The sequence below is a fragment of the Callithrix jacchus genome, chromosome 7, assembly GCF_049354715.1.
Source record: "Callithrix jacchus isolate 240 chromosome 7, calJac240_pri, whole genome shotgun sequence".
In the NCBI taxonomy this organism is placed as follows: domain Eukaryota; kingdom Metazoa; phylum Chordata; class Mammalia; order Primates; family Cebidae; genus Callithrix; species Callithrix jacchus.
In genome coordinates this window covers 49,052,624-49,067,363 of record NC_133508.1, presented here as the reverse complement: position 1 = coordinate 49,067,363, position 14,740 = coordinate 49,052,624, and the positions used below count along the sequence as shown (strand labels likewise).

General features: G+C 43.8%; 2 protein-coding genes across 4 annotated transcripts in view; one reads left to right on the top strand and one right to left on the bottom strand.

Annotated features, from left to right (window-relative positions):
* MTOR (mechanistic target of rapamycin kinase) overlaps positions 1-14,740 on the top strand; it is a 154,195-nt gene that overhangs the window by 66,877 nt on the left and 72,578 nt on the right. For all 3 annotated transcript variants that reach the window (XR_013519787.1, XM_035307714.3, XM_035307715.3), the window contains exons 27-28: positions 2,440-2,602; positions 2,740-2,885. Coding sequence is in view for 2 of the 3 variants with exons in the window: in XM_035307714.3 (XP_035163605.1) it covers positions 2,440-2,602; positions 2,740-2,885 (309 nt within the window). In the remaining variant the exon portion in view is untranslated. The remainder of the gene's footprint in view (positions 1-2,439; positions 2,603-2,739; positions 2,886-14,740) is intronic.
* ANGPTL7 (angiopoietin like 7) lies at positions 6,443-13,403 on the bottom strand. Its single transcript, XM_002750284.7, has 5 exons — positions 12,814-13,403; positions 10,330-10,430; positions 8,629-8,823; positions 7,754-7,952; positions 6,443-7,563 (listed from the first exon to the last, which is right to left on the bottom strand). The coding sequence occupies exons 1-5, from the start codon at positions 13,181-13,183 to the stop codon at positions 7,394-7,396; spliced, it is 1,035 nt and encodes a 344-aa protein (XP_002750330.1). The 5' UTR covers positions 13,184-13,403; the 3' UTR covers positions 6,443-7,393.

Sequence of the window (14,740 nt, the reverse complement as noted above, 5' to 3'; positions counted from 1 at the left end):
TGGGACTACAGACACGCACTACCAAGCCCAACTAATTTTATTTTTTGTAGAGATAAGGTCCCACTATGTTGCCCAGGCTGATCTCAAACTCCTGAACTTAAGCAGTCGTCCTGCCTCAGCCTCCCAAAGTGCTGTAATTTATAGGCATGAGTCATAACCATTTGTTTTTTAATTTTTAAATGTTTTAAAGATTTTGGAGTACAAGTGCAGGTTTGTTACAAGGATATGCTGTATAGTGGTGAAGTCTGGGCTTTTAGTAGAACCATCACCTGGATAGTGTACATTGTGTCCGTCAAGTAATTTCTCATTCCTCAGCCCCACCAAAGAATTATATTAAGTAGTAAATCTTAAACAGCCATTTAAAATTTGGTTTACAGGCTGGGCATGATGACTCATGCCTATAATCTCAGCACTCTGGGAGGCTGAGACAGGAGGATCACTTGAGGCCAAGAGCTCAAGACCAGCCTGGGCAACATTGCCAGACTCTATCTCTACAAAAATCATAAATTTAGCCAAGCATGGTAACACACACCTGTAATCCTAGCTATTTAGGAGGCTAAGGCAAGGGGATTGCTTGAGCCCAGGAGTTGGAGGCTACAGAGAGCCACAGTTGTGCCACTGCATTCCAGCCTGGGTGGCAGAGCAAGACTGCATCTCAAAAAAAATTTTTTTTGGTTTATAAAAATTTTAATACAGGTGAAAGATTTATAATATGTAAGTAAATACAATGGAATACAAAATTGAAAATTAAAATGAATGTGAATAGAATAATGATTAGAAAGTAATATAGCAATGGTTATCTTTAGGAAGGTTTAAGGAGTTATTAGTTTCATTTTTATTCTCTTCCTTATTTTTTAGATATTTCTGCATCGGACATTATTTATAATGAAACATAAAATGGTAATTTAATTAATAAGCAGCCCTTCGAGTTAGCAAGCAGAAAGCAAGGCATTTCACTTCATTTTTGTCAGCACAGCTGCTTTGCTGTTATGATGTGTATTTAGCAGTAGTGATGGCCCCTGAGACTGTTGCTTTGATGCCATGATTCGTTTCCTCTAATTTCTTTCAAGTATTTTTTAATGCTTTAAAAATAGTTTCTAGGACTTCCCTGTTTCTGTAGTGTGCAGATTTCATATGCTCAGCTGATCCATTTATTATTCCTCTTTCCTGCCCAAGTCACCTCTGAGCACACTGTTATCCACAAGAGGCTTGTGGTAAATTTACACATAATGTTTTTATCCCCTTAGTCCCAAATATCCTCATTCAGGATCCAGTGTGGCCTCTGATCTAGATCAGGAAAACTCTTTTTATGTTTTTAGAGTTGAAGATCTTGCTTATTTCCCTGGCTGGTCTTGAACTCCTAATCTCAAGAGATCCTCCTGCCTCAGCTTCCCAAGTTGCCAGGATGACCAGCAACTGTAATTACCTGGTTCCAAAAACTTATTTTTAAATTTATAAGGGACTTTTTTTGGTCTTCATTTTATCCTTTGGATTTTAATTTTTTTTCTATCAACTTTCAAAATCATGCATATTGGTCTAACTTAACTTGTTAATAGAAAATAAACATAGAGGCATCACATGCTAAATCTATCCATTATAGATAATCTATCTATTATCCTGTTGTTTCCCACTCCCTTTCCCCCACAGTCACCAAAACAGTGGAGAACAGGATTAAAGTTAGATGTCAGGGATGGCGAATGTGTCCCTCCATGTGGCACTGTGGTAATGTAAAGTAGTCATAGTAATCTTTGAAGTGGAACCTCTGGTTCCAGGTGTTTGAGATTGGCTTAGAGAATCTTGTAGAACTTAGGGATTTGGATCCTATTTGCTAATGTTTCTAGTCCTGTTGTCATTTTTTATGACTGTCCAACTAAGGGTTCTGGTTGTATTTGGAAAGCAAGAGCAGATGGTGCCTTTGACATTTCTGACCTTAAGAATGTAGACATTATCCCAGAAATATCCCAAGAATCATATAACGATTATTATTTTCTGCATTCGTCAATGCCAACTTCTATGTTAGAAGTCCCCATTCTGTTCATTTCCCATTTCCTCCAGTGAAGAGAAATGATGCAAAAACTGCTAAGAAATATTCCTTTGGAGAAAAGTTACTTTGCTCGGCTCTTCTCCCCACCCTGCTGCTCTCCTGACCCTATCACTCTCCCTCCAAGTCACTTGTATATCACAGTGTCTATAACTGCGCTTGTAGTCACTAGCCATATGTGGTTAATTTAATTAAAAACAAATAAAATGTAATATTCATTTCCTTAGCCACACTTGCCACAGTTCAAGTGCTTAATGATCAGTGTCTACCATATTGGATAGGAAAGTTCTCTTGGACAGCACTGGGATGCCAAAAGCCCATTGATAGGTATGACTTTGAGGCAGCAGGCAGAGGCATGGGGGGATCTCTCCATCTTTTTTCACCTCCTCTGCCTTCAGGGATCTCTTCAATGCTGCATTTGTGTCCTGCTGGTCTGAGCTGAATGAAGATCAACAGGATGAGCTCATCAGAAGCATCGAGTTGGCCCTCACCTCACAAGACATTGCTGAAGTCACACAAACCCTCTTAAACTTGGCTGAGTTCATGGAACACAGTGACAAGGTGAGACTTTTCCCCATTGTCCAGATGGAGGCTGACAGGAAACCAGCTGGTGGGAGGAGAGAAGCATCCACACAGCCTTCTCTTGTTTGTGCCCCATCTGCCGTTTTCCTATGCTGTGGGGTTTTGCTCTCCTCCAGGGACCCCTGCCACTGAGAGACGACAATGGCATTGTTCTGCTGGGTGAGAGAGCGGCCAAGTGCCGAGCATATGCCAAAGCACTACACTACAAAGAACTGGAGTTCCAGAAAGGCCCCACCCCTGCCATTCTAGAATCTCTCATCAGGTAGGTCAAAACCCTTTTTATTTGCCACCTCTATCCAAAATGACCTCTCCTCTCCCACTGCCTGGTGCCACTTCACTGGAGTCACTTGGAGACTTCTGCTCTGTGAAATCTGCTTCTGGGTCTGGCCAGCACATTTAAATGACATGTTGCAGATGGCTCTCCCCAGGAATCTAGCCATGATTGTCATTTCTTTTGACCCTTTACCACCTGGGCTCCTGTTGTTTTCCCCAACCTGTCCTTTCTTGTCCAGTGAAATTAGTTGAGAAGCAATTCTGTGGCCATGGCAGCCTAGGAAGATAGGTTTTGTGTCTGGGTTAGATAGTGCTATCTAGGCCTAGAGTAGAATGTGCTGGTTCCTGGGCTTCAGAGGATACCCAAGGGCACAGTGGGGTTTTATCAACTAAATATCAATGCCTGCATCTTCCTCCTCTGGCGCTTTGCGAATGTAAAAGCCAGAGCATAATCTGAAATCTAATGGTCTTTTCTCTAATTTAGTTATGTTCTCTCCTGTGCTAAGCATTTTCGGTCTTCTGGGTATGGAAAAATAGGTTGTTTAATAAATTTTCTGCTGTTAGGAAATTACAAGCAGCACAAAACATTAGCTCCAACTCCTAAAGAACCATTCACTTCCCCTAATGATCATCAGAGAATGTCAACTCTGGGATCTCATTATCTTCATGTGAATGCTAACATGGCTGGTCATTTCACTGCAGATAGTTTAGAAAAAAATCATCTGGCTAATAAATTCCTTCACCGTGGCTGACAAAGCCTGCTGTGTGTGGCTCCTCCTTCCTTTGAGAGGGTCATCAAATAGCCAAGTCCTTTCCTAGCTCTGCTTTTGAGAAGATGTTTAAAAGAATTCCTTTAACATTTTTAAAAGTTAGCAAAAAAAATAGAAATAGAATCCTGGTTTTGCCCAAATAAATTGGACTTGGAGAAAACATTGATTTCTGAAATAACGTGTAGGAACAATTAAAAACATGCTGTCCTATGAGGAGGCATGCTTCAGTTTCAAATCAGGCACAGTAAATGTGAAAACCTATGTTTCTTTCTTCATTCTCTGGCTTAGGTAATGTGCTCTCACATGTTAACTAAGAGAAAAAATGGCCTGGTTCGGTTTCTCACGCCTATAATCCCAGCACTTTGGGAGGCCGAGGCAGGTGGATCTTGAGGTCAAGAGATCAAGACCATCCTGGCCATCATGGTGAAACTCCATCTCTACTAAAAATACAAAAAATTAGCTGGGTGTGGTGGCAGGCACCTGTAGTCTGAGCTACTCGGGAGTCTGAGGCAGAAGAATAGCTTGAACCTGGGAGGCAGAAGTTGCAGTGAGCCGAGATCGCATTGCTACACTCCAGTCTGGCAACAGAGCGAGATTCCATCTCAAAAAAAAAAGAAAAACCTAAAAAGAAAATATGGTAACTAAGTATAATCACTTTAAGTTCAGGTAACTCATTTTGCATATTAATTTCCTTGCTTACCTATTTGAGACCTATTTGAAACTTCCCTCATTCCACCCTTTATTTTCCCCCATATTTGAGACAATCACAGAAACATAAAGTTATGCAGATTTGCAGCAGAAAGATATAGTTGGAGGCCTAGACAAGTACTCTAGAAGGTTATTTAGCTTTGTAAGCAAATATAGTTGAAAGTAAGCCCTCAGAATTCCCTGGAAATTGATCTTGTCCTTTGTTTAAAATACTGTTTTAAACAAAGGTTCAAACCTGTAATCCCAGAACTTTGGGAGGCCAAGGTTGGTAGGCGGATCACTTGATGTCAGGAGTTCAAGACTGGCCCAGCCAACGTGGTGAAACCCCATCTCTACTAAAAATATAAAAATTAGCTTGGTGTGGCAGCGTGCGTCCATAATCCCAGCTACTTGGGAGGCTGAGGCAGCTTGAACCTGGGAGGCAGAGGTTGCATTGAGCCAAGATCGTGCCACTGTACTAGCCTGGGTGACAGCTAGATTCTGTCTCAATGAATAAATGAATGAATGAATGCGTGCATGCATGGTGTTTCTGGGGAAAGCCAGTGTGCTTAGTTCTTCAGGTGTCCTTAGCTAAGTCAACTTAGCTTGCATTTCTACCTCCCTTCTGCTGGTCTCCTGTATCTTCCCATCACTTTTTTTTTTTTTTTTTTTGCTTCCATTTGCAGTTTTTACTTCTGATTTTGTAAAGCTGCTTTTCCTAAGCCTGGTTGTGTGGTATACTGTCATCTTTACTGAAGAAAGTTTTAGGAAACAACCTTAGACAAAGCTGCTGATAAGGAAGTTGCTCACAGCACTACCTGTGGTTCTGTGGGTGAGCCTCATGGAAAATCTTCTCAGGGGTCTTTTCCCACTGTTGGTTCTATGTCCCTGAGCCACTGCTTTGATCCAGTCTTGGAGACATTGCTTTGCAGTAAGAGATTGAATTCCCTTCCTTACAGTGGCTACTGGAGAGCTTGAAGCTAAATTCCTGGTCCACCTCCAACAAATTGCAGACATCTTGCCTGTTTTACTACCAACCTCCCCCAAACCCCACAGGTTCTGTTTTATGTTTCCTACTCTTATTTTCCCTTCACCAATTTGTCTGCTTAGTTAGAGCTTATTTTAATATATACATTTGGGTCAACTGTCCTAAATTATTTTTGAAGCAATCAAGGTAGCCCTACACAAAAACATCTTTGTGCAGCTACTCTTTTTTTTGAGCAGAATGTCCCTCTGTCGCCAGGCTAGAATGCTAGAGTGCAGTGGTGTGATCTCAGCTCACTGCAACCTCTGCCTCTTGGGTTCAAGCGATTCTCCTGCCTCAGCCTTCCAAGTAGCTGGGACTTAAGGTGCGTGTCACCACGCCCAACTAATTTTTGTATTTTTAGTAGAGACAAGGTTTCACCATGTTGGCCAAGATGGTCTCGATCTCTTGACCTTGTGATTTGCCTGCCTCAGCCTCTCAAAGTGCTGGGATTACAGGCATGAGCCACCACACCTGCCTGGCCTTGCACAGCTATTTCTTATTTTTTGTTTTTGCTTTAAAAACCTGTGTTCTGTTGACACTGTTATTCTCTTGGTACTAGTTCAATCTGTCTTGGCACCTATTGACTTTTTTACCTGTCTGCTCCAGGACAAATTAAATTCCCAAACCAGGGCTATCACTGAGATAGTATAAACTACTGCCATCTCCTTAAAGCTCACATATCAGTAAATATAATTGCTTCCTTGGAGACAATGATTATTTGATTATTCGGAAACACACACACACCACTTTTACTTGGTTAGACCTGAGCATTAGGGTAAGGTCTGCTGACCTGCTTTTGCTTCTCTATCCTGAATAGAATAGAGGTCTCGTACGGCTGGATACCTTCACTGCCCAGTCCCTGACATGTAATCCCTTTTAGGAAAAATTTTCCTGGTTGCTTCTGCCCTTTTGTCCCTCACCTGTTCCCTTTTGGCTTCTGCTCCCCACTTGGTTGCCCTGAATACCAAAACAAACTCCAGGTCTCTGTCACTGCTCTGATTTAACTTTAAATTTTTATCCTGCTCTAAGTGGTAATGGTAAGAATTTAAAAAGAAAATACTCAGGTTTTGAAAGTGTTTATTGTAGAAGGAAAAGAAACTTTGAATATTTAAAACAAACACAATATTTTATTTTTACAAAGCAAGATGCTTATATACAGCATTCATTATTAACTATAGCACCATCTACCTGCATTTTTCAGCCATTTTTTATAGACAGAATTTTAAAAGGAAGCTCCTTGAGCTTGTTTCTTACAAAGTAAATAAAAATAGGTATACCTGTATTCACTAGGAATATTCTAAGGCAATTGTGTGCAGGCATCCATGAGGGACTCTGTCCACCTCCTCCTGGTGCTTCATGCCTTTCAGTTCTGTACCTGATCAAGGCGAGCAGGGGCGGTGCTCAGAGTCCAATCATCAGGCCCAGTGCCCTGGAATTTCCTCCCTGCAAGTCCGCTCTGGGTTAGTTCACCTCCAGCTGAACAATTTTTGTGTTATAAAAATAATGTGTAGACTCAAGGTAATTTCTCCAAATTTAAAAATGGAAATACTCACTTTCCACCTCCCTCCTTCACTCCTTTCTCTTAACACTCAAAGGCCTGTCCTTTGAGAATCAAAATAATATAGTTCTTTTTAGCAAAGGGATTTGTATTTTGGCCTCACATACCCTAAGCCTTAGAGAAAATGGATAAAGCGATCTCTAAATTATTTTCTTTCACAGACAAATCATGTGGAAAAGACAAGCTAGTGCTATGTCAAGGATCTTGGGCAGAGTGTCCCCACTCAGTCTAGCCACTTGAGAAGAATGTGGCAGGACCCAGTGGGTTTAAATAGCTCATCCTGTTTACTGTGGTACATATGATTTTATTGTGCTTCTTGGAGACTTATTCTTTCATTGGAGATTATAGGCTGTTTCTCAACCCTATCCTTTCTAACACGCTTCCTGTCCTTCTCTGCCCTCATCCAGTCTCCAAGTGTCTCAGTTTCTGCATCCTTGCTCCACGGCAGTCTCCTTTTAAGGCTTGAAGTCTTCCGGGCGGATTTTCATCTCCACCCGTTTGAGGGAATAGGTAGATCCATGCCAGCCGTACCAGGTGATGCCATCCAGGTGCTTGTTGTGCTCGCCCAGGCGGTAGTACACTCCATTGAGGTTGGAGTCTGTGCAGCAGTTGTACCAGTAGCCACCTGGCATGAGAAACAGACCCAGTGCTAGTAAGTGGACTGTGATAGAGACCAGGCATCAGGTAAGGAGTCAGAGCCAGTATCAGAAAGAATCAAAGCCGTAACATCAACTGTACAGTTATAATTCTTTCTCCTCGTGTGGGATTACAGGGTTGTACCTGAACTTCTCCTTTTCCATCCCCTCAAATCTCACCTTTGCGGAGCTGGGCACACTTGTCCAAGCAGTTGTCATTGTCCTTGTCCTTGGTGCTGAAGGCTGTGTTGTTATGATACTGGAGGGCGTCGTTCCCCACATTGCCAGTGAAGTTCCCCAGGAAGAGGCGATAGCTATTGAGTTCATTTCCCAGAACAAAGTGGCTGTACTCAGCATAGCGCAGGTTGCCCTCCCAGTCCTGTCAGGAAGAGCAGAGCCTTAGAGAAAGTGCAGCAGGCTCCATTTTATGCTGTCTCTATACCCCTCTCTCCTGACAGCCCTGCAGCCAAACATCTTTTTATAGGCATGAATCTAATAAAACTTTATTACTTGTTTACCTCTAGTTTACTGTGTTAACCTGGGAATCAGAAAACAAGGCTCGAACTTCTTTCCTGATTCACCATATGGCCTTGATTAGTCTCTCTCTATTCCTTACTTTCCTATCTATAAGGTGTAGCTATATTTTGGCTGAATCCCACAGACAGATTCTATAAGAGAAATGTGAGGATATAGTGAGTGCTTTAAGACTTCAGCAAGGGTCCCTAGCCGCACAGTAAGGTTTGCACCTAAAGGACCTCATGCCCAGGCCAGAGCAAAGACTAGTGTTCGGCACAGCTGACTGTTGGATTTGCTCTGCTCTGGTCTGGGTCTGGTCTATTCCTGTGCCACCTGCAGCCCCACTTTTGGCAGGGTGGGCGGGAGGCAGTGAGGAAAAATACCTGTTTTTCCTCTACTGTATTACAACTTGCAGGAAAACCATCACAATGAATATATAGATCTGTCGTGAATCAGAATAGGAATGGCACTCCCAGAAGTATGCGCAGTCATGTGTGGTGGCACTGGTCCAGTTGTGGGGCCCCTAGCCTTCTGCTTACCTCCAACTCTACACGCAACCGGGTTGGCTGTCTGGAGAGCCGGTGGATGTGTTCGTTCCCCAGCCAGAAGTCCCCACGGATGCTGCCAAAGCCCTGTTTGTACTGCTTCCAGTCCCGGTAAAAGGAGACAAGGCCACTTTTTCGTCTCTGGATGATGGTCCAGCCTCCGCCAGAAGTCTCCATGTCACAGAACACCTGGAGCAGAGGGGATGTTCTGTGAGGGACTTGCAGGGTCAAGATGCAGGAGCAAGAGGGCAGACTTCCTAGCCTGTTTCTATCCCTGCAGAGCCAGTGGATGCATGCACTGCTGTAGTCACACTGACTCACTTGGGCAGTGATACTGCCCCACTGCTGGTGAGCTGGGGCAGGTGGTGCACTGCTGAGGATGAACGATCCAGATTGGGCCCGGGGATCAGTGCACATGAAGCTTGAAGGCAAACGTCCAGATGCTTTTTTTTTTTGAGAAGTAGTTTCACTCTTGTTGCCCAGGCTGGTCAACTCACTGCAACCTCCATCTTCTGGATTCAAGCAATTCCCCTGCCTCAGCCTCCCAAGTATCTGGGACCAGAGGTGTCTGCCACCACACCCAGCTAATTTTATTTTTAGTAGAGATGGCGTTTCACCATGTTGGCCAGGCTGGTCTCGAACTCCTGACCTCAGGTGACTGATCCGCCCGCCTCGGCCTCCCAAAGTGCTAGAATTAGAGGTATGAGCTACCATGCCTGGCCAAAAATCCAGATATTTTTATGCTGCCTTCATGTTTTATTTTCTCCTCCCCCAAGGAATAACTGTTCTAGGACATGGCAAGGAATTTAAACTAAGTTGTGTGGTGGTTATAAGAATGACCTGTGTTGGCCGAGCACGGTGGCTCATGCCTGTAATCCCAGCACTTTGGGAGGCCGAGGCAGGTAGATCACCAGGTTAAGAGATCAAGACCATCCTGGTCAACATAGTGAAACCCCGACTCCACTAAAATACAAAAATTCTCTGGGCATGGTGGTGTGTGACTGTAGTCCCAGCTATTCAGGAGGCTGAGGCAGGAGAATTGCTTGAACCTGGGAGGCGGAGGTTGCAGTGAGCCAAGATTGCACCATTGCACTCCAGCCTGGCACCTGGTGACAGAGTAAGACTCTGTCTCCAAAAAAAAAAAAGAGTAATCTATGTTAGAAGGCTTGGTGCTTGGCTGATAACGATTTGAAGGGCCAAACAGATGCCTGGGTTTGGAGTGCAGGGCATAAACTGAGTGTTTGCATAGCTCTTTGGTGTTTGGTGTGTTTGCTTGTGTTTTGAGTTTCCCTTTTTATTTTTAAATTGAGACAGTCTCATTCTGTCTCTCAGGTTGGAGTGCAGTGCCGTGACTGTCTCTGCTCACTGCAACCTCTGCCTCCTGTGTTCGAGTGATTCTCCTGCCTCAGCCTCCTGAGTAGCTAGGATTACAGACGCCTGCCACCATGCCTGGCTAATTTTTTTGTATCTTTAGTAGAGACAGGGTTTCACCATGTTGACCAGGCTGGTCTTAAACTCCTGACCTGAAGTGATCTGCCCATCTCAGCCTCCCATAGTGCTGGGATTATAGGTGTGAGCCAGCACTCCCGGGCTGAGTTTCCCTTTCTTTAAACTGTGAATGGCCCTGTTGTCACAATCCCTTTGAGGGGTGAAGGACAGGTGTTAGGGCATGGGCAGTGACTGTAATGACCTCACCTCCAGTTCAGGGCTGCCCAGGAAGTCATCAGGAGGAAGCTTATACACTCCAGAGATGCGGTAGTTCTTCTGGTAGAGGGAAGAGCAGTCGTAGATAGCGTCTACAAGAGAGCAAGCCACAGGGTGAGCATTTAGACCCAGGGGCTCCATCTGAGTTGAATGTTTAGAAACTGAGCCTTTGTTTCTACCCTAGGATTCCCTCGGGTGTTAGTGTTAATTACACGGCAGTGTCTGCATTTGGGAGAGGTGGGTATCAGGAGATCCAGAGGGAGGTGTATTTTGGCTTCACTAGTGTTGGAGCAGAGAGGTCAGGAAGCCCTTCGTCATCTGGATAGCATTAGTGGGACATTCCAACAGGTAGTTTCAGGTTAACTCTGAAATAAATTATTCTGCTATAGCTAGGCCATGAATTCTAAAAATGCTACAGTGTATGAGGGCCACGTAACAGCTACTCCTGTCAGATAGATTCAGTATCTTAGACAGCCGTCTCTGTAACAGATCAGTCATGAATATTTCATAGAGTCTGGTTTTGTTGATGTTTCTTGGTTGGTTGGTTTTATGTTGTTCAGACGTGATGGCTACTGCCACCTGAGACCCTAATTAAGGGAGATAGATTTTATGATCATGTATTTTCCCCCTCCATCTATAAATGCTAGGACCTCAAATGAAAATACTCAGAAGAACCTTTGAGGCCTTCTCCCCGGAAGTTTTGTTAAGACAAGGAAATGGGAGCATCAGACTGGCCAATTTTTTACTCTAGGGCCTTCGAGCTACTATTTTATGCAGGATTTGGCTCTGTATTCTGAATATCAAAGAGCACCGTAGAAGAGAGAGCCTTTTCTGATAGGATTCAGAGAGTGTGGCCGTTACTATCCAAGAGAAGCTTCCTGCCCTCTGTCTCAGGGTGCTTTTCTTGGTGACCACTGCACTGGGACCTTAGAGAAGAGCACAAGATAGTAGATGGGAACAATGCCACCATGGGAGTTGTCTGAGGCACCTAGATTCTCTTGCCGAGCACCTTGGGAAAGGGAGGCAGAGTACATGTGCCTTTCCCATCACTGTTCTTCATTTCCTCTTAGTGGTGAAAGCATCAACTAATTGCTTTTTCTCAGGGACTACCTATTTGTAGAATATAAGGGTAACAGAGCACATGGCCATAGAGAAGAAAAATAAGGAATGATGTCCTGGGCAAGAAGAGCAAGAGCCCTGGCAGGAGAGCTGTGCTTGACCCCAAGAACCTCCTTGCAGGGTGGTGAGAAAACTTCCTGTTTGGATGAGCAGGAAGTGGCACAGTCAGATTCTTCTGTCTGGCCTGGTCTTCCACATGTCTGATTTAATCTCAGACCAAATCAGGACTCACTTGTCTGGGAAATGGCCTAAGAATACCTTTCTAATTCCAAACTGAGGGCCAGAAAGTTCGTGCTTAGAAAGTTATTTGTACGTGTTGGTTCAGGTAACAGAATTTTCAAGGTCAGTTTCATGTTAAAACTTTTTCTTAATTTGAGCTGAAGGTAACCATTGATTTAGTCGGCAGAAGCTGATCATGTCTTTGTTCTTCATGTGGTTTATAATGGGACCACTGGTTTTTATATCAGCAAGAAATGACATGTCTATAGGATATGCTCCTTACACTAATATTTTCCTGATAGTTTCAGAAAACCAAATATTTATCTCTAAACCATAAATTCATGTTGGCCCACCTGAGCCGAGCTAACCAGAGATAAAAGTTATTTTGCAAAAGAAAGATTAAATTTATCTTATTTTTGGCCTATTAAAAGTCTATATTTCAGCATTGCATTTAAAAAATTTTCTGTAAATTTCCTAAATAAATTTAAAATTTAGGAGAAATTCATTTAAGACCATGGGAAAAAATAGATGTATCACAATTGAGGAAACTTAAGGAGCTACATTCTTCCTGAATGCGAAGGGACACTTCACATGGCTGTGTGTCTCTACACTGACCTCTGAGCCAATGAGAAGAGTTATGTTTACAGAGAGAGGACACAAAATTCCATTCATGTCCATTCCTGGTAAATCTTAGGAGTACCAGAGAACTGTTCTGGCAAAACTTTGCTTCCAGAGAAGCAGCTGTTACAGTTTGGTGCTTCCTTGGAATTTCTTGAGATATAGCCTGTCAGCTCTTGGTGAGGAAGTAACCAAGCTCCTACAACCAGGAAGACTTGAACCCTGCTTCTAAGAATTGCTGGATGACTTTGGGCAAAGCGTGTAATATCTCAGCACTCCAAGATGGCAGTTTATACCTTCTTAATTTGCTGAAACATTGTGTGGGTAAAAGAAACCTGTGAAGGTGTTAGGTAAAGTTACATAGCATTAGAAGTCAAAGGAAATACTGCATAAGCTTTTACTAAAGGGAAAGTATACCCCCAAAAGAGGCCCCAGTAGTGGTTCTGATGACCAGGTTCTGTAGAAGCAATGCTGTAGATGGGGAGACACTCCACGTCCCGCAGGGACTGGTCTCCTTACCTGCGGAGGTCTGAGTGACTGTCTGCGCCGCCTGCAGCTGCATGATGTCGATCTGGTTGTTCATCTCAGAGTACTTGCTCTCGGCATCTGTGAGCCGCGACTCCATGCGCTTGCTATTGCTCTCCAGCTCCATCACCTGCATTACCACGCTGACCCAGTCCCTCTCCTGCTTCTGGTTCAGTTCACTCACCAAGCTGCTGAGGTTGGCGACTTGGGCCTTGAGCTCCTTCACCTCCTCACAGCAGGTGGCCGCTTTGAGCTGTGCTGGTGTCTTGCGCTTAGGGGGCTTCTGCAGCCATGCTGGGTGGCTGACAAAGGCCACAGTGAAAATGCAGAGCCAGGTCACAGCTGAGAGAGGCTTTTTCAGCATCTTTTGTGGGTTTGGGTGAGGAAGGCTCTTCCTTCAGGGGAGTCTGGAGATGCCCAGCTGAGGTCTGCAAAGCTGCAGCAGGCTGAACCTTACACTTTCACTATAAGGGCTTCGCCACCTTGTTGTTTTCTCTTTCCTTGCTCTTTGCTAGCCTTTCTCAAAGCTTGAGTCTCTGACAGGGGAGTTGAATAAATAGCCTATAGCTTTCCTTCCCAAGCCCGAATGCTCCACAAGTCAGCATCTTAAATATTGTTTGCTGCCTGCACCTCCACCCCCACCATGGCCGCACTGGACTTTAGCCCCTCCCAGCTCATCTGGGAGGGTCAGGTGCCTGTTGGGTGAAGTCAGCGTCAACTTAGGCCAGAGGAGGGGAGGAGGGAGACGGGGCGAGTCTTTCTTTCCTTGCCTGTACAGTGTCTGTGTTGAGACAAGAGGACTGTGAATTTGTGTGTTTCCAGTTTCGCCTATTAGATTATGCCCCTGCCAACCACTGGCTCAACTCTATCAGCAAGCAGGGCAGGGTCAGAGGAATTTCCAGATTCCATTCAAAAGGTTATATAACCATGGGGTGAGGGTAAGGTAGGCAAAAGAGACGCTACTCACCCAGGGAGGCCTGTTAATGTAATCCATGCTGTTTATATGAGGATCTGGTATATTTTGACATCCTGCTGAATATGCTTTTAACTAGGCTGGTTATTCCTGTCCCTGATCATCATTCAGTATTTCATAAAATCCTTACCCAACCTGGATCTAACAGTATCTCACATTTGAAATTTTCCATCTTAGAAAAGTTCTAGAAATAATAGAGTAAATCTCTTGGGAAGCCAAAAAAAGACTTTGTAGTTTGTAGCCACAGAGTTTGCACAGTTTTCTTTTTACATGCTTTCTTCTTCAACAAAGAGAAGGCCAGTATTACATCTCACACTTGACATTTGCAGGGTGTCAGAAGATTACAGCAGAGATGAAAACTCAGCAGTGCCAAGCGTAGTTCTGGGATTGGTCACACACGCTTCTGTCAGTGTTTAGACAGAACAGGCCCATCCTTGGCCTGTGGTTCAAAACTTGGGAAATATATTAAAATATAGATGAAAGAATCCCTATCACCTAATAAATCCCTACCTAGCATCTCATTTCCCTCTTTCTTTGCTGGTATGGTTTGTAATTTGAAATGTTTCCTCCTCTATTTGTATATTACTTCGTATCTAAAAAAAATGAATATTGTAATTTTTCATGTACTATATATGAAGGACACTGCTCTTTTGAAAACAAATGTGAAACACACAGAATTTCAGCAAACATCCTTAAAATAAGCTTTTCATTGAGGACCTATACAAAGGTTCCTCTGTCCTGAAAACAGTAACTCTGTCTTTGGAACATAATGATTGCCATTTCCATGTTATGGAGCCACTGAAGCAGTTACTTGTACTGTTGTAGTCAGCGTGGGTCCTTCCCACATAAGCCTGATGCCTGACAGCTCTCCTCCCATGCCATAATCCCCCAGAGCTCTTTTCCAGTCAGGGCTTCTAGCTCCTCAGAAAGTAATTTCTGTTCAAGCAG